The sequence below is a fragment of the Ambystoma mexicanum genome, chromosome 11 (genome assembly GCF_040938575.1).
Source record: "Ambystoma mexicanum isolate Mex_15411 chromosome 11, UKY_AmexF1_1, whole genome shotgun sequence".
NCBI lineage: Eukaryota > Metazoa > Chordata > Amphibia > Caudata > Ambystomatidae > Ambystoma > Ambystoma mexicanum.
In genome coordinates this window covers 554,844,913-554,864,789 of record NC_090934.1, presented here as the reverse complement: position 1 = coordinate 554,864,789, position 19,877 = coordinate 554,844,913, and the positions used below count along the sequence as shown (strand labels likewise).

At 42.4% G+C, this 19,877-nt stretch overlaps 1 protein-coding gene across 1 annotated transcript in view; it reads left to right on the top strand.

The window, feature by feature from the left end:
• Nucleotides 1–19,877, top strand: part of TFIP11 (tuftelin interacting protein 11) — a 643,289-nt gene that overhangs the window by 599,645 nt on the left and 23,767 nt on the right. Inside the window, exons 11-12 of the mRNA XM_069623380.1 lie at nt 16,702–16,844; nt 18,670–18,835. Coding sequence (XP_069479481.1) covers nt 16,702–16,844; nt 18,670–18,835 — 309 coding nt within the window. The remainder of the gene's footprint in view (nt 1–16,701; nt 16,845–18,669; nt 18,836–19,877) is intronic.

Below are 19,877 nucleotides of genomic sequence, written 5' to 3'. Positions count from 1 at the left end.
ATCATGGAGGCCTCGTGTATATCAACCGTATTTCTAGTTGGGCCCAATGTTTTTGAGTCTTTGAGTGAAGGCACGATAGTAATGGTTAGTTCATGAAGTACCCAAATCCAAAAACTCCACTGAGATGGAGAGTTCACAAACCCAACATGGGTATCTTTGTTCTTTTACCCCCGCTACTCCAGACCCCCTGAAAAGTTATGGAATCCCTTGCAGATGCGTTTGAAGTCTTTCATGGAGAGGTGACGCATGCTAATAAGATATAACAATATTGAGCAGTGTCATTTTAATAGTCTGTGAAGGCATCATGAAGTGAAAGACAGACAACAGATTCACTTTTCTAAAATAAAGCTTTTATTTCTCAAATGTCAGGATGGAGTAAGGCCTAACTTGCCCTATGCTAATGCGGGATTTCCGTACCTAAAGAAACTAAGGATAGTCTGTGTCATGAAGTTCAACTCAAAATTCTGTCTGTCAAAAACATATGCTTGCCCTCACAACTAAATCTATACAATGTGTAAGGATGTCTGCAACCAAAGAAATAGTGTTCAGAGAAAAGTTCTGAGCTTCGTCTAGCTCTTAGTTTATTTTCAGCTTCTTCTTCCTGAACTTCAAAACAGTTCCACAAAAGAGCTCCCTTGCCCAAGTTCAACCAAGTTCCAATCAATCTCAGGGGTCCCTTCCTTAAGGTCAACACAGTTCCAAATAACCGCAGGGTTCCCTTCCCCAAGTTCAACACAGTTCACAGTTAATTCATCTTCGTCAGCTTTCAGTATAAATGGTAACCTTTTAGGCTTCCTAATCATTTGGTTGCTTCTTCCTTCCCTTTTTTCACTTCCAGAATGATGAGAAAAAACAACTTCAATCTCCTTGTTTTCCTTGGCTCACCCCAAGTAGGGGTTACTCGGTCTAGGTGCAGTTGTCAGATCACACGGTCCACTCATCCCAGGTCACTTAACTGATAGCCCTTTGCACTTTATAATGTTCACTGATTCTCATTGGACTATTTTTGCACCATATGTTTCCACTCTGCACTTGTGACAGTCCATTTACACTCTTGTTTCTTCTTGGCAGTCTCTTGACTCTGCCAACATGTGCCTTTCACACACTTCACTTTGCGCTGTTTATTACTTGTTTTTCACTTTGCTTTCACACCAACCAATAGTGCTTATTTGCCTTTCACATGCTTCTCCAACTCACATTACTGGTTTTCACTTGGCTTTTCGCTTTCACATTGTTCATACATGCTTTTTCCTTAATTTCACTCTGCTTGTAAATACACATCACTTTCTCTCCATTCATGCTGTATTTTCATTTCGCTTGTGCATAACTTTTCTTTAGTTCGGTATTCAATATTTGTTCCATACCCCTTCATTATATGCATTAGTTTGTTTAGCCCCTTCTTTGGCCCAGATTAAGCCCCAGGAGCGCCTCGGTACAAGTGCTCTTCCCCTTCCACTCACTCATATTCGGCAGCTCCTCTGGGTGCTTGTGCAATCCTTTTCTGCTTTCGCTTGCTTGCTCCCCTCTCTCACATTGGGAGCACCGGCGAGTCGTGCTTACCTCCCCCACATGTTCTTGCTGCCCCCTTGAGCCAAGTGTAAACTTCTGTGTCACCCAGCTCTAGCTGAGGACACACGGCTCTGAGCTCTGCAGGGCTCTGGAGACTCCTGCGGCTCTCTCCAGCCTCAGCGTCCTTCGTTCTCTCCTGCAGCCGCCAGCATACTTTGCATTGGTTTCTCCTCCTCAGCTCGCTTTCCCAGGCGATCTCCCTCTCTCATGCGGGTCACTGCTTCTTATATGCACCTGTAGCCTCCTAAGCGGTTGCAGGTGCAAGTCCTTTGCCTGACTCCAATTAAATTTCTCCCTGTGACATGCCTGACTTTTCAGAATGGTGTTCTACTGTCCTCTTCCTCGTCCCAGAACCATAGTGGTATGCATAGGTGGAAGTGTGCATTCCTCCTAATCACCTCTTCCTTGTCCCAGTCTTAAAGGAACCTAAATGGAATATAGGTGGAGGATCGGGGTTGAAAGCCCGAGATCCAAATCTTCGAGGGAGAAATGACTGAAGATTATTTTTCCGAAATAACCCTGGATCTTTTCTCCCCTGACATTTCCAACTTTGCCCACAGCCCGACTTAACTTGTGGCCGCTGACTCGCAGTGTCCCTGCAGCACCTGTTCCCTTTTACTTCTGTGATCAGGAACTGGCGCTGCAGGGTCCTTTCCTTTTTTATTTTTTGGCTTTTTCAGGATGGCTGCGGGGGACACACCCGCAAACCCCGCTCACAATATAGCGAGCAAGGGTGCAGGGGACACCCCTGCAACCATTAGCACTGCCTGGGTGATTTGGTAGAAATTTTTGGCCGTTGTGATTTTTCGAACGGCTGAAATTCGGCCAAACCACCTATTCGGTTTAATGAACTGTCATTTTTGATGATTCCATAGGTGGAATGTGTGACAGTGGGGGGAAGAGTGTTAATTACTTATGAAGGTTAGGGAGGGTAGGATGTATTTTGACATGGGAAAGGGGGATACCATGCCTCACCTAATGGCACCTTTCCTCCAATCCCGAAGGTCCCTCCACCCAAGTGATCCTCTCTTGCATATCCACCCAGTGGATCGGGATCCAAAAGCGATGGCCCTTCCCTGGTCCCCTGAGAGGAAGATTGTAAAGACTGGAGAGGAGTATCTGTACTTCTGCCCTCTATACGGTAGGGTAAAGGCACAGAACACCCCAGCAAGCCTGATGCATGCAGGTTCTTCAGTACAATGGTTCCCCAAAGCTCCCACAAAGGAATGTCCACACATTATGTTGGGTGATAACACAGCTTCTTTATATACACTCTATGTGGTACCACACTTTACTTAAATCCAGTAATAGATGCACTAACTGCAGACAGTTCAGGTGGATTCTTTTTAACACTTTTTTTTTTAATTAGTGGTACAGAAGATACATAACACAGTTACAGCTTTACCTTACAGCTAGAAATAAACGTGACAAAATAGAAAATCTGTACAGATATCATACATCTCATCAAGGTGGTACGTTTACATAGCTTCATCTTCATCGGAGACCATATCACACAAAAACATTCTGAAGGGCCCCCAAATATCTTTAGGTCTGCTAGCCAATGGGCGGGTGAGGACAAACTGTTCTTCAGCCTCATTTACATATGTCAATTCCCAGAGGAACTGCTTTACAGTGGGTGGCGCAGTATTCTTCCATTGTAGAATACATTATTTGGCAACTGCGCACGAGACATTGAATAGTCTTCTGATTTTTTTCAGAGCACTTGCCTATATCTCCGAATAAATATTTCTGTGGGGTCAACACCGGGAGGGATTTGTGTAATTTCCTCAAGGATATCCGCCACCTCCCTCCAGAAGCCAGCCACCACCGGACAGCCCCAGTACATGTGGAATGAACCAGCCTGATCCGCCTTGCATTTGTGACACTTGCCTGGACTATCCGGAACAAACTTTGCTATTTTGGCCGGGGTGTAGTGCAATCTGTTTATAATTTTAAATTGTATTAGGCGTAGGCCAGCATTCAGGGAAACCCTCTTGGTAAGGGAACAGTACCTTTCCCAGGTCTTATCGTCTATAGGGATTTGGAGATCATTTTCCCATTTACCTTTGATCAGGTTGGTCGAGGGTGTGTGTGCCTGTATTACAGTGTACAGACTGGACACCCCCAATCGGTCGCCAGCCGTTATCATCTGCACGCATGGGTGTGTAGGGGGTTCATCGGGGAAAGATGCCCAGCACCTCTGGAAGGCCGATCTCATACGCTAGTACTGCAGTGTCCTAAGTGGGCCCCTGCCAACCGCCCCCATGATCAGCTGAAGGGTCGCAAAATTCCCATCTATAAACATATCCCCCAGTCTCATCTCTCCACTGGGATCCCAGGTCTCACGTAGGCTGGCGTCGTGTGTTGGTGGCATGTTAGGGTAGTTCCAGAGGGAAACCTTGTGATTATACGGGGCTAGTACTCCCAGTCTTTTAAATATAGCTTTCCATGCGCCAATTGTACAGCTCACCGGGTTGAAGTCGCATGAGTCCCTGTAGTGTGCATCAAAGATTACGGACTGTATGTTCGTGGGGGAAGTGGTGAGCTCCTCTGCCTCCACATGGGGGGACTTTGGAATACCAATAATTCGAGAACTGGGCCTGGGAAACATAATAATACAGTTCAAAGTTAGGTGCTGCTAAGCCGCCTCCGGAGTATGGTTCAGTTAGTTTTTCCCACCCTATTCTTGGAGTCTTCCCATTCCAAAGAAAGGTCGTCGCCATAGACCTGAGTTTATTAAAGAAGGGTCTTCCCGGCCATATTGGGATGTTCACAAATAGGTATAATAGCTTTGGCAGGACTATCATTTTTAGGACTGCTATCCTACCATGCAAAGACATAGGCAGGCGGTCCCATAACAGCAATTTAGTCTTCAAGGCCTGTAGTGTGGCATCGTAGTTGTCTGTGTACAACGTGCGTTTCCCACGCGAGACAAGTATCCCCAGATATCGGATGGACTCCCCAGACCACTTCAGACCACCCAGGGAGCCGGGGCAACCGGCTGATGGTGTGAGGGGGAAAACCTCCGACTTGTCTCTGTTTATGGAGTACCCCGAGTGTGCGGTGAACTCTTGAATCTCAGCCATAATAGGTGCTAAGTTGATTTCTGGTTCACGGATATATAAAAGCGTGTCGTCCGCGTATAGCGAGATTAACTGAGTAGCCCCTTTAAGGTTGATGTCCCTGTTGGAGTGTCGGTCGGACCGCTATAGCCATTGGCTCTATTGTCAAGGCAAATAGTTTGGGCGAGAATGGGCAGCCTTGCCTGGTGCCCCTTCCCAATAAAAACAAATCCGAAATTGACTGGTTGGTCAATACCCGCGCCCCAGGTTCCGTGTAGAGTAATTCCACGTATCTTATGAAGTTGGGGCCAACACCAAATGCCTCCAGCACTGCCAGCAAGTAGGCCCACGACACAGAATCGAAGGCCTTTTCCGCGTCTAATGATACGGCTACAGCTTTTCTGCCCGGCTCCATTTGGGCCATAATACCAAAGAGCCTACGAAGGTTAAGAGCCGTAGATCTAGGGGGGATAAACCCATTCTGGTCAGGGTGTACAAGTGTAGGAACCCCCCCGCCCCCCAACCTGGGCAACCTGTAATGGAAAGGTTAGGGAGTAACTTATGTTGTCTTTTAAAGCCCAGTCCAATAATGTTCAATAACCTTGCACTTTCAGCATACTCCATGTCCCATAAGGTTTTGCGGTGGAAAATTCCAGTAATCAAGGCATTTATGGAAGGGATTAAGACTTAATTCCCCTATTTCCAACCCATCTCCCGGATGGGACCTGAACGTTGTACTTACTAGACTAATGGTGCCTCCCTTTGAACCTATGCATAAGGCTAGCCTTCAAGCACTCGCCTACAAGACCAACTTCTTGGTAGCAATCGCATCAATAAGGAGAGTTAGTGAACTGCAGGCCCTTTGAGTTCAAGTCCCATTTGTCACGATTCACAAGGATAAGGTGGTCCTGCGCACTCACCCGCGGTTTGCACCTACATGTATTTCAAAGTTCCATGTGAACCAATCAATAGAACTACCCACCTTTTTCCAGAACCCCACTAACGTGGCAGAAAGAAGCCTCCGCACACTTGATGTGAGGAGAGCCGTGATCTATTATCTGGAAAAGACAAGACCACTAAGGAAAACAAACCAGTTTTTCGTTCCAGTGGCAGCTGATAGAGAAACGGGACCAGTCTCTAAATCAGCTATTTCAAAGTGGATCGTAAACTGCATAGAGCATACTCTACTCGGGGCACAGGGGCTTCCATAGCATTAATTGCAAATGTTCCCCTAGAGTCCATTTGTAAAGCAACAACCTGGAGTTCTGTACAGACCTTTACACAACACTACTGCCTAGACACACACTCTAGGTCTGATTCTCAGGTGGGACAAGCTGTGCTAAGACCTCTTTGCTATTGTTCCTTCATACATCCCAGCATCTCTGGGAATTGCTCGTTTGTCTATGCACAGCATGTGATTCTAAGCAGATTAACAAGCATCAGAAGAGGTGCATTACTTACCGTAATAGCATTTCTGATGATTGTATCTGCTTCGATTCCCATGCGCCCACCCTTTGTAAGGGTGGCCCTGATTATAAGGAGGCACCTAATTATGCTCAAACACCAGAATAAATACACCCCTCTAGGGACGTAAGACCAGGAGTCTATCTTGCAAGGATAACAAGTTTAATTTTACAAAAATGAGGATGGTAGCAAAGAATTGCTGCCTGAACGGTGTTCTCCTGTCCCTAATCTGTTCCTTTATCCTACCAAACTGGTGCCAGGCAGCAGTTTATATAGTCTGATCTTGCTGTAGTGGCGTCCCTGGATACAGGCTGTGTCCATCCCTATCCATCCTTCTTCCATACAAGGGATGCTCCAAAGCATTCCTTGCTTCATTGTCCGCGTTTTCTGTCAAAACATGATGCTCTACATTTTGCTAGCCTATGCAAAAATACACTGTAGCGCATGCTTTCCTTCATTTTGCAACCTATGAATATTTTATGTACAAAAACATTTTCCATTCATTCTCTCCATATTTCACTCATTCTACTCATGTGTATCTGAGTCCTGTAGGTTCCTCCCACCCTTAACACTCATAATAGGTCCCATTTCTGGATTTTATACATCGAGCATGTAAATCCCATTTTAACCTGCATGGGCTCTTGACAGACAGCAGCCAGCTGGTGAGTTACCTTCATGTGCTGCTAACAGCCTGTAGTCCAATTTTAGCACAGGCTGCATTTTTTCCGGGATTTTACAAATGCATAGGATCTGACATTTACAAATGTATTCAGCTAATAGTTGATTGCAGCTTATTTAAACAATAACTACCTTTGTTCAGTGCCTGCCCATGTCTGTGTATATGATTATATTTGCATAAGAGACCTTCCCAGTGCCCCTCCTTCCTCCTGGTCCCTTATAGTGCCTAAAAGACGACTTGCCTAATTCTAAAGTGCTTGGGGGGTGCACGAGGATCCTGTTTCCTTCCCAACATTCCCCCTTTCGTTACTTCTACAGTAACACTCCCCCCCCCCCCCCAACATATCTACAACCCCAGAAATATTAGTTTGAGTTTCTGTTTATTGTATGGGAAGGTGTTTTAGATCCCCCAATTGATACCTATTTGCACTAATAAGAGCTATATAGAGACAACACAAGAGACCCAATTGGCATGTGCAGAACAGGACCAAGAAAAATACGATAACAGGCACCAGTATCTTTACTTCTGCCCCCAGCCATGACAGGACTCAATCAAAGGCAAGCGATAGCCAATGCGTGTTCTGAACTCCACCTTCTTTCTTCATTTGAACACCTAGATTGTGCACGCCTTGATGACGTGGGATAGTGACCCATTCTCTGCATCCTCCGGGGGTGCAAAAGTGCAGCAGCTGCTGCCCAACTTTTTACCCGCTCCTCCTTCTATGGTGAGCATGTAGCGGTTCTGCATCGTCCTGAGTCCCCATGCAAGGAGATCTACTTTGATGGCATTTAACCCATTCTTCATACAACATTTTGTCTCAATTTGGGGCATTGCAGGGTGTCCAGTGAACACTTACACCTCCAGGATGGTGGGAGGTGCATGTAGGTTTGTCAGCCACAAACCCAGTAGTAATCCATCACTGCTGCCGTACCTTTTGTCATATCAGGTATCACAAGAATGTGGTTGCACTGTGTGTTTGCGCAAACAAACTGTTCCTTCATTGCTAAAACAAAGTTCTTAGTCTATTTTTTTTAAAATGTATTTAGTTTTTATTTTATGGGTTTATTACAAACCTTTAAAACGTTGCAAACAAGAACCAACAAAACTCTCAAAAAGCTAAATAACATGCGGAAACGAACAAGGCAGCCGTCGAGTGGCATCATCTTGATGCATGCACTTTGCTCATTCACCATGACATTTTAAAAGATATTGCATGATATCTGATAAAGCATAGTTTTCACACATGCTGATTTAACTAGCCATCGCTGATGGCTATAGTTACTAGTGATTTGAGTTCATCTCTGCCTTTGTAAGTTTTTCCATCATTGATTCCAGGAAGAAAGTTAGTTCAATTGTTAGACTACGATCTGAGTCTTGAAAAAAATTGTCTCCATCATTCTTCAATAGACACAGAAGGTTTTGCCAGTATGAACCTTCCAAAGTGCTTTATGCATTCCTGAGTCAGTTTTGAACAAACTAGCGTTAGGTGTTTCAATGTTTCATTGTCTTCTCCACACAGGTGACACATGGTGGAGCTAGAATCCGCGCCATTCCGTAAAATCATGTTTTCTCGTGTCGCGAATTGGTTGAGCCGGAATTTCATAAATATCGCTCGACGATTTTTATCGGGAAATCTATGCAGATATGGCTGAGTCTCATTCAATTTTCTCTCAGCAATGGGCATTAGCTTCATTATTCGATGTTTTCTAGACGTGTCACCAGTGTCTATCCAGTCTTGTGACCACAACAATGATTTCACTTTATTTGGATTTTCTTTTAGTAGACTTTTGTCCGCTCCTATGTCGCTTAGGATTTTTTCACATCGGTGGACCCACACGGAAAGAATGGTGGTATTCTGATTAATAGTTGACATTTTTAACATATTAAATTGAGGGGTTGGAGTTTCAGCGGATGCTTTACGGTATTCGTTGGGTGAGTTCCACGTAATCTTCCCATTGATGGATAAGAGACTTAGCTCGTGTCTTATGCAGGCGGTTGATACGCCAGGAGGTAAATTTAAGACTTTAGACCAAAACGAATGCTCCAAGGAGGCCCATAGTCCAGCTGGACATCCAAAGGCGCAGTCAGCACCATGGATTAAAGCTGGTATGACTTTTGACTTGTAAAAGGTCAAGACAAGAGTATTTTCCATATTTCATATTCACGATGCAGGCTTGCGCTGTCAATTGTTTACATTTCGATTTTACTTTTTCTACCCATGGGTAGTCATTAATACTTGCACTCAACAGCATGCCTAGATATCTTGATTCATTTTTTAGCTCAATCGTACCACCATCCAGTTTCCATGTGAACTTGTTTTTTCCAACAGGTTTTTTGTTCTTTTGAAGGTCTTGCAGGATTAGGATCTCCGATTTTTGGGTATTTACATTTAGTCCATTTAGGTCGATGTATTGTGCTAGAATTCCGAGTTTACGTTGCAGGCCTATTGGAGTCAGATCTAATGAACTAGGTCATCTGCATACAATAACCAGTGAACGTCATTTCTATTCACTTTTGGTGAAAAAGTGTTAGCATTTGTGTAGGCGTCGCCCAGATCTGAGATAATTAGATTGAAAATAATCGATGCTAATGGGCACCCTTGTTTTACTCCTCGATATGTTTTTATAGGAGCTGACAAGGTCCCCCTTTTGTCTAGTCTTATTTTTATCTCTGTGTTAGTATGCAATGCTTTTATTGCTAGAAGCAAGCTAATTGGGCATTTCCAATCCTTAATTTTCTTCCAAAGTAGCTCTCTGTCGATACTGTCAAAGGCCTGTGACAGGTCCACGAATGCCAAGTAGATCTTTTTATTTCTTTTTATACCATCCATCTTGAGTATGTTCAACAGAAGGAGATTTAATCCACAACCTATCCCTTTGACAAATCCCGCTTGTCGGCAATCCAAATGGTTTGAATTTTGTATCCATTCAAGTAGTTGTTTCTGTAATTGGGTTGCGAATACTTTTCCCAATACGTCCAATAAAGCAATAGGCCTTTAGTTTGTAGGTTCTGCTCTGTTGCCTTTTTTAAATATTGGGATAACAATCGCTGTTTTTCAACTAGTTGGTACGTTTCCTTCGCTGGCAATTGTAGCAAACAATTTTGATGCGAAGTAGGCCCACTCTCCCGGGTTTTGTTTGAGAGTAAAGTTTGTTAGACCATCAGGTCCAGGGGCCCTAGAAGAGGAGCTTCTTTGGATACTCCATGTCTTCTTTATTCAATTGCAAGTCCCATTTTGATAGCTCAGGCAAATTTGGATCAGCGGTGGTACTTTTTTTCTCATACACAGTATTATAGTGCTTGATCCAATCTCTTTCGCTCACCATACTTGATTGAATAGCATCTTGCGAGCAATCAATGCTATTTATTAGCTTCCAAAACTCAGATGAATTTTTATTATCAAGGCTGGCAAACATAGCTTCGCTTTCATTTTGCTACATAATTGATTTGTGAGAAATATGCCAGTTGTTGTATTTTTGTTTACTCTTTTTGATTGCCTGCATTTGTTCTTCGTTTTTGAGGAATCTATGTTGCCTCAATTCTTTTCGGAGTTGTTGCTTTCTTTCACCAACTTGCTTGTCAAAATGGTGTATCACTTGAAAGGATGGTCTTCTCGTTATCTACAGTCATAAACTGTTCAAGGAGGCAGTTGTATTCAACTCTCATTTGTGTCGTATTCGATACGTACCTGTCGTAAGACTTAACTTCTTGAGGTTTTAATCCCAACCGGGACCTATTGGGTTCAACAGTCACCTGGTTGGGCCATTGTTGAGGCTTCCTGACATTCGCCATTTGTAACAACAATTTTAATTGACTATGGTCACTATTCAAGTTAGGTGTGATTACCAGCGACAATGTTCATTGGTATAGATTCTCAGATAGAAAAAAATAGTCTATAGTTGAAGACTGCTTCATGCCTCTCCAAGTCTTCTCTGGCGGGATGTCACTCGCAATTGTCCCGTTTACAATGGTAACGTTTCTTTCCTCAAGATCAACGCACCATTTTTTTGCCAATTTTTGTATTGTGTCTTCGGTCCAGATGTCTTCATTTCATTCACACAGTCTAAATTGAGGTCACTACAGCATATGATGTTTGGATTTCGGTGAACGCTATTTATTTCGTCAATCAAATTACACACCATACCTATGAATTTATATCTTCCCGCATTTTTATGATGCCAATATAAATTGATGATATGGATTTGTTTTATAGTATTATCCAACTCATTTTTTGTGGCAATTACGGAAAACTGTATGAATGGAGATAGATTTAATGATTTCACTAAATTCCAGCTTGAATTTTTCTTGATCATGGTCAATAGTCCAGATGACGGGCGACCCTTAGCTTTTGTTATAGCAGGGTTAAATGCAAGCTCATATGCATCTGACAATGGACATTTTTGCCATCCGTGTTTCTTGTAAACAGATTGCAGTCAAGTCTTCGCTCCAGTTTTCTGTGTCATTGAATAAATGTACAAAGCCTCTCGTGTTCCAGGATAAGATGTTTGTAATCGGGCCCTTGTTGGCATTAGCTCGAATTTCCACCTAGAACACCAGCCAACCAATTCCAATTCGAGTTCTTATTAAACTTCTCTGTATCTCTACTGCATTATTTTCGTTTATTGCAGTATTTACATTTCCATTTATCGTGATTTTAATTTGTTCACTTATCCTAAAGCATGATTGTTTTTTTTCGTCTCTCTCTTTTTCAAGCCGAATTGTTTTCAATTGCTCGTCTGGTTTTTTTGTTATCAATGCTGTTTGGGCAGCATCAGTTTCTACAGCATTTCTTTCTTGATTTTTAGTTGCTTCCGCGTCTCCCTTTGTGTTATCGTCACGGTTTACAACTATATCATGCAAGGCTCGCTCTTCATGAATATCAAACCCCAGGGTCAACAAAAAATGGATTGCGTTAATAAGTAGATCACATATTAATCTGGAGTCAATGTGAAGTCGGACTCTGACATTCTGGTGGTCGTTTACAAATTCCACAGTTTGATTGTCATTTGATTCTACGGAGCGAAGACCAGGCACATTTTGCAATAGGCGTAATACATTATTTCTATTTAGTATTAGGCCATCCTTTGTGTCCAAGATTCGTTCCAAAATCAGCACATATCTTCCAGGCTTTTTGTGCTTCTCATGTCGGGCGCTATTTTTTTGTGTAGAGTGTCTTTGTTCTATCATATTTATTGGCAGTTGTTCTTGTGTTAAGTTCCCCTAGACACGCTCCGTTTGCCGGTTCACCAGCTGGAATGTGAGGCCATTGAATTACACCAGGTTCTTTCTCCTTTACTTCATCCAAAGAGGGCCTTATATAAATTCGGTCCTGCGAAGTTTCATCCACTCTGTAGGCCGCTCCTTGACGTTTTCTTTTTTCATCCATAGTCTCAAACTTAGTCTCTTGTTGAATCGGCTTTGAAACTTTTGAGTCTTCAATGGGTAATATTAATTGACATAGTCTTCCACTTTTTGTGAGGTCTAAACTAGACTTTATCACTAGAATTATCCTTGGATTGTGCACTGGTTGATTTTGTGCTTTCCTCAGCGGTTTGTTCGTCTATCTTCATAACAGATTTCATCTTCATAGGTGGATAAATCTAGAAGCCAACTCTGTGGACTTTCCACATTTTCAGCCTTAATAATTGTTTCTTCAAGGATAATTCTTTCATTTGTGTTTGTGTTTAGGGGTACTTTTTTATGGTTTTCAGATGACTGTTCAGTATTTACAAAAACGTTCACTGCCTTCAAATTCCTTAAGAATTTCCTAGACCCCAAATTATTCTTTCCTTTTACATTTCTGATTTTTAGGCTTTTTTCTTGAATCTTGGTTTGAGTTGACCAAATTTAGTTTTAGAAATATGTCATAAGTTTTATCCTTACTAGGGATTTGTTCAGATGACATCTCCACACTTAGTCTAATACTACCCACTTCCTTTGCCACGACTGGAGTAAATGTGTCAGTCCCAGTTAGTTCTTTAGGGACATTTGCAGACTTTTCCTTTTCACTTTGTTCGAATGGAGTCCGAATGACTTGTTGACTTTGCATAAGGGCCTCACCAGACCCAATTATGCCGTCTGCATTGGCAGAAGTAGTTGGAATCTCCTCAGATTGAGGAGCTCTACTATGATCAACTGCGTTCCTCTCCTTTTCAGAATAATTGGCAATAGTTGGATATGGCGATACAGAATGACAAGGATTGGCTTCGTTTGTACCGTAAAGTGGTGGACAGGATGAGGCTGTAGATTACTTAAAAATGGGACGTAGAAATCCTGAATTGGCTTGATTCGTACCATCCATTATTTCTGTTTGCACCATGATCTTGTCTTTTTGTGTGGCTGGTACGAACATTTGGGTGTCAGTAACTCTTGTTGATTGTTGACTCATTTCATCAATATTTGACTTTTGTGTAACATCTAACTGCTGGAAGGTGCAGAATTGGAGTTGTCGCTACTTCTACTTCATCCCTTTTCCGTTTTTGGCTAAGTTTCAATAGTCCCGAGGCTTCTTTTGTCACTTCCGCTAGCGCTATCTTGTCTTCAGTATTATTTCTCTTTTGGTCTGCTAAGTCCTTTATGGACTGATCTATTCTTTGGATGCTTGCCCATAGTTTATCGGTTACCATGGATCCTTGTGGATTAGGCAATGGCAGTATTGAGTTCATCAGGGCAGACAGCGTTGAGAGATCTTTTATATTTTTGCTGATTTGCTCATACAGCTTGAGCATAGGGGCTATCGCTATTGTCAGAGGACATAACGAAAGGTCTTAAATCATATAGCGCCTCCTTGATTAATTTTTTAACATGAGCATCGCCTCTGCTTTGATTTGACGGAACTCTGTTATGCGAACGTTTTGATTTTAAGTTATTCCGTTCTTTCTCTGGTGAGTTCAATAGAGATTCGTCATTACTAGATAACTATGACCTCTCATCAACACTCGAACAAGAAAGGTTCGTAGATGATATGATTTTCTCTTGCTCATAGCGGTTTGGTTTTAGAGGAGAGTTCTTGTCAGATTGTCTGACTCTATTCTGTGAACATTCGAAAGGGGGTGACAGGCTTGCTGCCTCGTGTCTTCTCTTTCTGGCACCCATCGGCCATTGATGTCGCGGGGTAGATTCCTTGACTGATGCCATTAAAGATGGCTGTGGTCTACAGGATTCACTTTTCGAAGCCTCTAGGTTAGATTTCGTTTCATTTGCTGCCAGTGTGTTTAGATTTAAAGACCCATTTAGTTCAGTCAAGTCTAGCAGCAATTTATTTACAATTGCGAGCGTGTTTCGCCTTTTGGCTGGAGATAGCCAGATTTCACTCGCGGTGTTATTCTTTATAGGGGGAGATGAATCGTAGTCTTGTGCAACGTGACTCGATACAACATCTTTGTATTGTTCTGGTTTTTGCATGGTTGACTTATTATTTATTATTGGGTTATTAGTATCATGATTTACGTTTGTCATTTCTGGCGTTATAGAATTTTAGGTGCGCTTTGTGTATTTCCGACTTTTCTGAAGGGTTGGTGTTTATTTCACACAGTGCTGGCAGGAGCGTGAGGCAGGAGAGGTCTGCAGTATGACTTTGATGAATGCTGGCCAGGCTTTCTGGACAACCCATCGCGCATTGGCTGGGGGCAGTATGACCCAGAGATAAGTGATTGGTTATTAGGAGAAAGACAGTTCAGAAACGAAACTGAAACTGATTTTTTCTTTACCGAGGATTCCCAGCCTGATGACGGGGAATATCCATGAGCATGTGAATCCATGCCAGACCCATGCTGGAGAACAACAGTTACAGGTAAGTAACTTGTTCCTTTTCCGTTCTTTAAGAAAGGTGACAGGGATACATCTTCCAACTATAGGCCCATTTCTTTGAAAGACTCGTTGGCAAAAACATATTAGAGGGTGATACTACATTGTATGGAGGATTGGGTGGATAACTTGGGCATCTTTAAACATGACCAGGCGGGCTTCAGGCCAGCGGTTGCCATGTCAGACCAGGCTCCCAAAGCCTGTATCTGGTTTTTGGAACTTAAAGCCGCCTTCGACACTGTGCAGAGGGATTTTCTTTGGATAGTTTTGGCGGAAATGGGTATCCCACCAACCCTCGCTAATGCTATCAAGTCATTGTATTTTAACAATAATGCACGTATTTGTTTGGGGCCACATGGAGAGACTACCGAGCCAGTTTCTATAGGTATCGGGGTCAGGCAGGGATGTGTTTTGGCCCTATTGCTATTTTTATTATATATTAATAGTATGGTTTCTGCACTGCATACAGAGATTGGGAATGCCCAGAGATTGGGAAGTCACAAATGAAGTCTCCTTCTGTTTGCAGACAACAAACGATTGTTGTCAAAACTCTGATGGGGCTGCATAATCAATTGGATGTCTTTGATAAGCTGTGCTCTGCAAAACGTCTGCGCATCAATTATTCTAAAACAAAAACTATGCAGTGCCTTCAGGTCGGGCGTAAGGTGCGTACGGGGGTGAGATTTCATTTGAACTCCTGGCTGTTGGAGTCAGTGGAGTCTTTTAGTTAGTTGGGGCTGATTTTTTTCTAATAAATTAAAATGGTGTAATCGGGTTGAAAAAAGCCAATTAAACCATCTACGCCAGTGTGGGTTAATCTCGAGTCTTGTGAACCGTCTGGATGGAGAGGCGCTCTCAATGCCTCTTAAGATTTCAGAGCCAAACTGATTCCTGCAGTAACATGCAGAGCCGGATTAATGGGTTATGGTGACTGCACCTCCATCCAGACAGCCGAGAATAGATTTTTGAGGGACCTCCTTCAAGTGCACCATCCACGCCGGTGGCCTATGAGTTTGGTATAATAGAAATTAAATGTGATTATGTTTCAGCCTGGTTTATATTGGCTACGTTTCTGGAATACTGAAGCCCTTATGTTATATCGGGAAGATCTATCTGAGGTATTTCTCACACCGGGTGGAAGACAGCTCTCATGGTCTAGACATGTTAGAAGTATGCTAACCAGTATTGGGCTTGTGGACCTATTTGGAAAACCCCCAAAAGTTTGGGGCCGCGTACAAAGATCATGTTAAGAAATGTTTTACTGAGTGGACTTTTAGTAAGATGATTGATAACTGCCTGGCAGGGAAAAAGTCTGCGTTTTTGTGCAGCTAAAAAAGGATTGGGGTTTAGAAGCATATTTAGAATATCAGCTGGACCCCAACCTTAAAAGCTGGTATGCATAGTCTTGTTTGGACATCCTTCCACTGGGCTATTTCACTGCCAAGTGGAGTAAGGGTCACACATCTGCTTGCCCACTCTTCCTTGATGAAATATAAAATGAAGTGCAAGGTTTTTTCTTTAGCACATTTTATTTTGTAGAGAGGTAGCAATGGCTTAGGCCACTATGGGTCCCCCAAAATACATTATCTATTCATTTGGCTTTTGATGCACTAAAATGTTGTTCTTCATAATTATCTGTGATGAACGTTTGTTTTTTTAACGTTGGTTTTTAATTATTTGTATGTACTATTTTATCCTGTGTTGTATTAATCTTTTATGGTGTTCCTGGAAAAATAAAGAGATTGGATTGGATTGAATAAGACCCAGTTACTTGCCTTTTCACACTTAACATTGGGACTTGGGGGACATTGTTTCTGTAGCTGGTGAGCCATACTAGAAGTTTATTTGGACTTTGACATTTGCCTTGGTTACTAGGGACATATCACCACTTTGAGAGTCAGGAACACAAAGGAAGGACAACATTAATGTGTATATATCCTCAAAGTACAAAACGCTCTCTAATGTGGGTTAAAAGGTGTTTTTTTTCTGTAACCTGGCCCATGAAGTGACTTTTGATTTAGGCACACAATTACATGAGTTTTTTCAATAGTTACCCGTTGTGTAGTGGCTGATGTTGCTTGCCGCTTAAAACTTTGACTTGTCTTCTGTTTGCTCCAACAGCTCTGTGCCTCAATGAGTTTGTCATTAACCCTCACCAGCAGCACATGGATACCTTCTCCTGGGTCATTGATTGGGAAGGCATGATCTCTGTCTCCAGCCTGGTTGGGTTACTGGATAAAAACTTCTTTACAAAGTGGCTACAGGTGAGTATTTCATCTCACATGACTAGCATTTGGAAACATTCCTAGGTTTTGTCATGATTTTGAATAGAGGATTATGGTCACCAGATCATGTTAGACTTTTTATAATTGCAGTGCTATGGCTAGTGCACAAGTGAATAAAAAATACTCTGTCATATCTAGATTCTACAATTACCACAATTCTCCTTTTTTGCCAGATTAAAAATGTTACACATCAATTTACAAATGATTCCTTTTTTTGTGGTTCACATATAGCTCAATGCAAATAATGCTATGTGACCCTTACATTATTACACTAGTGACAAAAAAGTTTGTTGGGGTCAACAGAGAATTTCTTTCTCCAACTAATCAGGCTTCCAACATAGTCGAAGACCAGTATAAACATGAAGAAACTCCAGGTCTAAAATCTTTGGGAGAAAGAAAACATAGTATCCCTGATACATTTTCTGACCACTGGTGTGATCTCTGGATACCCTACATCACACTGTACATAACAAGTACTCTGGGCTGCAGTCACAATTTAATTGCAGTAAAGGCAGGCACCAGAATGTTTCACTGAAAACCTGGAGTTAGTCTTAAAAAGCAGCAGATCCACATGGGAGCAATGGGTCACAGTGCAGAAGTCAAGAGGAGATTGTGGCACACTTGTGCTCTAGATGTGCATGCTCCAGTTATTGGGTGGCTCTTAAGTGCTTGAATGCCCCACTCAACTGACTCCATAGAGCTCAATTCCACGATGGACACTCCACTACTTAGAAAGGTTTTTTTGCATCACCTTTTGCATCATTTGACACATTGAGCTAGTCTTGGCTTTTTAGGCCAACAGCAGAGTACATTCTGGGGACATGAAGATTGTTTTCCCGTATTAGAAATGGCCTACAAGTTCTGGCATACAAAGTGCTATTGTTTATCGTGAAAAGAATGCTGAATGTGTGACAAATAACTTGCGGGCACTCCCCAGAAACACGTCTTTGACCAACTGGTCCATTACATTTGCTAATGGTCTACAAAGAAGTTAAGGTACAGTAAGGAAAATAAAGAGCCAGCCCCATCCCTTGGAGGTTGTGCCATGCTTTAGTAAGGGGGTTGCAATCAAGTGTGTAGGATTTAGTCCCCTTTAAAAGAACAGCATTAACATATGCAAAACATGAGCCATGCTAACAATAGCATTGAAGTGTAACCAAGCTCCTAACGCTTTACATAATAGGCCAGTCTTCTGCAGATGTAGTGCCAGATGAAAGCAATATTCTTTACCAACTAATTTAAAACGTGTCCAATGCCTTCGGTTTAGAAAATCTACATCCAACCGCTTCTCTACTTGAACTTCAGTATGTAAAACAAGAGACACAAAAAAGCAGGTCACCAAGTAACCAGAACACCTTTTAAACTAGGGAACATAAAAGGAGATACTGTGTGGTCTTGTATAAACTTCCAGACAACTTGTTTGTCTTGCGTTCAAATGCACAGCGATGGGGAGCTCTGCAGCCCTATTGCACAATCAATTGCACAATGCTGCCATCTTATCTGTGTGCCCATTTGGAGGGAGCCCAAAGGTCGCCCTGGTTAAATATTGATCGGCGTTGTGCAAGACCTCACCTGTGTGCAGTCTGCCCCGTCAGCTATTACTGACTTTCTCCTATATGGTATCTTTTGCATTTTCATAAAATGTACAATTCCTCCCTTGTCGCCCGGCATAAAGCAGCAGGCACGGTGTTCTAAAGATTATGATTCAGAAAAAGATTGCCCTAACTGGAGAAATATTGATGAACTTGACTGCTACTTTTGTGACATTTTAAAACAAGTACATGTTTTCATCCTGTCTGCATAGGTTCTGTGCTCCTGGCTCAGCAACAATCCAAATTATGAAGAGATCACCAAGTGGTACCTTGGTTGGAAGTCCATGTTCTCAGACCAGGTGCTGGCTCACCCAACTGTCAAGGATAAGTTCAATGAGGCACTTGACATCATGAACAGGGCGGTTGCTACCAGTGCTGGTAAGCAAAAGGCTGAAGATGTGGGCCTAGAATATTGTCTACTTTTGACAACAAGTTTGAGCAGATCACCGAGTTTGGTGCCAAAATGTACTGCTGTTGAGTGTTACAGAAGCAAGCTTTACAAACATATTCTGTTATTCACACCAGAACAACTGCCTGTGAACTCTGAACGTCAAAAGGCCCCTGCATGTTTATATTATGAAATCGTATTATGGGACATTCATTGTGTTCTCTGTCAAAAATTGATTTAAGCGCATGCAATCCATGGTCTTATTTTTTAAAGGGTTGCTACGGTAGATGTTATACCATGTCAAGTGCGAGTAGCTTATGAGCTCCTGTTTTGTCTCTCCATTTTGGTCCTTATATGGCTGGATTGCTAAAGGTAAACTAAAAACTACATGAACCAAAATGCAGTGAAAGAGAAAATCACTGCTCAAACCCAACAGGGGTAGCTCAAGATCAGAAGGGGTTGTACATGACCTCCGATTTGAGCCCATTGTACACAAATGCCATCTAACCTTGCAGGACGGACCTGCAAAGTCCCATCAATGACAGTTGTGCACTCTAAAAAATACCCTGACCATGACATTACCTTTCCAAGAAGAGGTTACGGTGAAATGTTGCTGCATTTCCTCTCCTTTTACAACAACATTGTTATTTAAGGCCAATTGTTATCCAGAAAGCTCCATTATCCTGCACCAGTCATTGCCTTGTAACAGAAGCCTTCTGGATGGAAACGAGCCAGCTAAGAAAGCCAAAAGGTGCTAGATAAAAAATATATCCTGATTTGTAATTGTAGGTGAGGATTCCCTCAGGCCTGTCTTCAAGGAGTAACAATTTTGAGTAATCACGGTGCACTCTTATGCTGGAAAGTGTGCTTGGTTAAGATACTGGGTAGCGCATAGTACTATGTTGAACAAAATTGTGAGTGCTTACAGGAAGCTTTGGGAAAATATTCTTTCTTTTGTAAAAGGTAAGTAAAATGTTTGTGCGCACTACAGGTGAGTAAAACATCTTCATTAAGGGTTAAGACCCTGCAGTT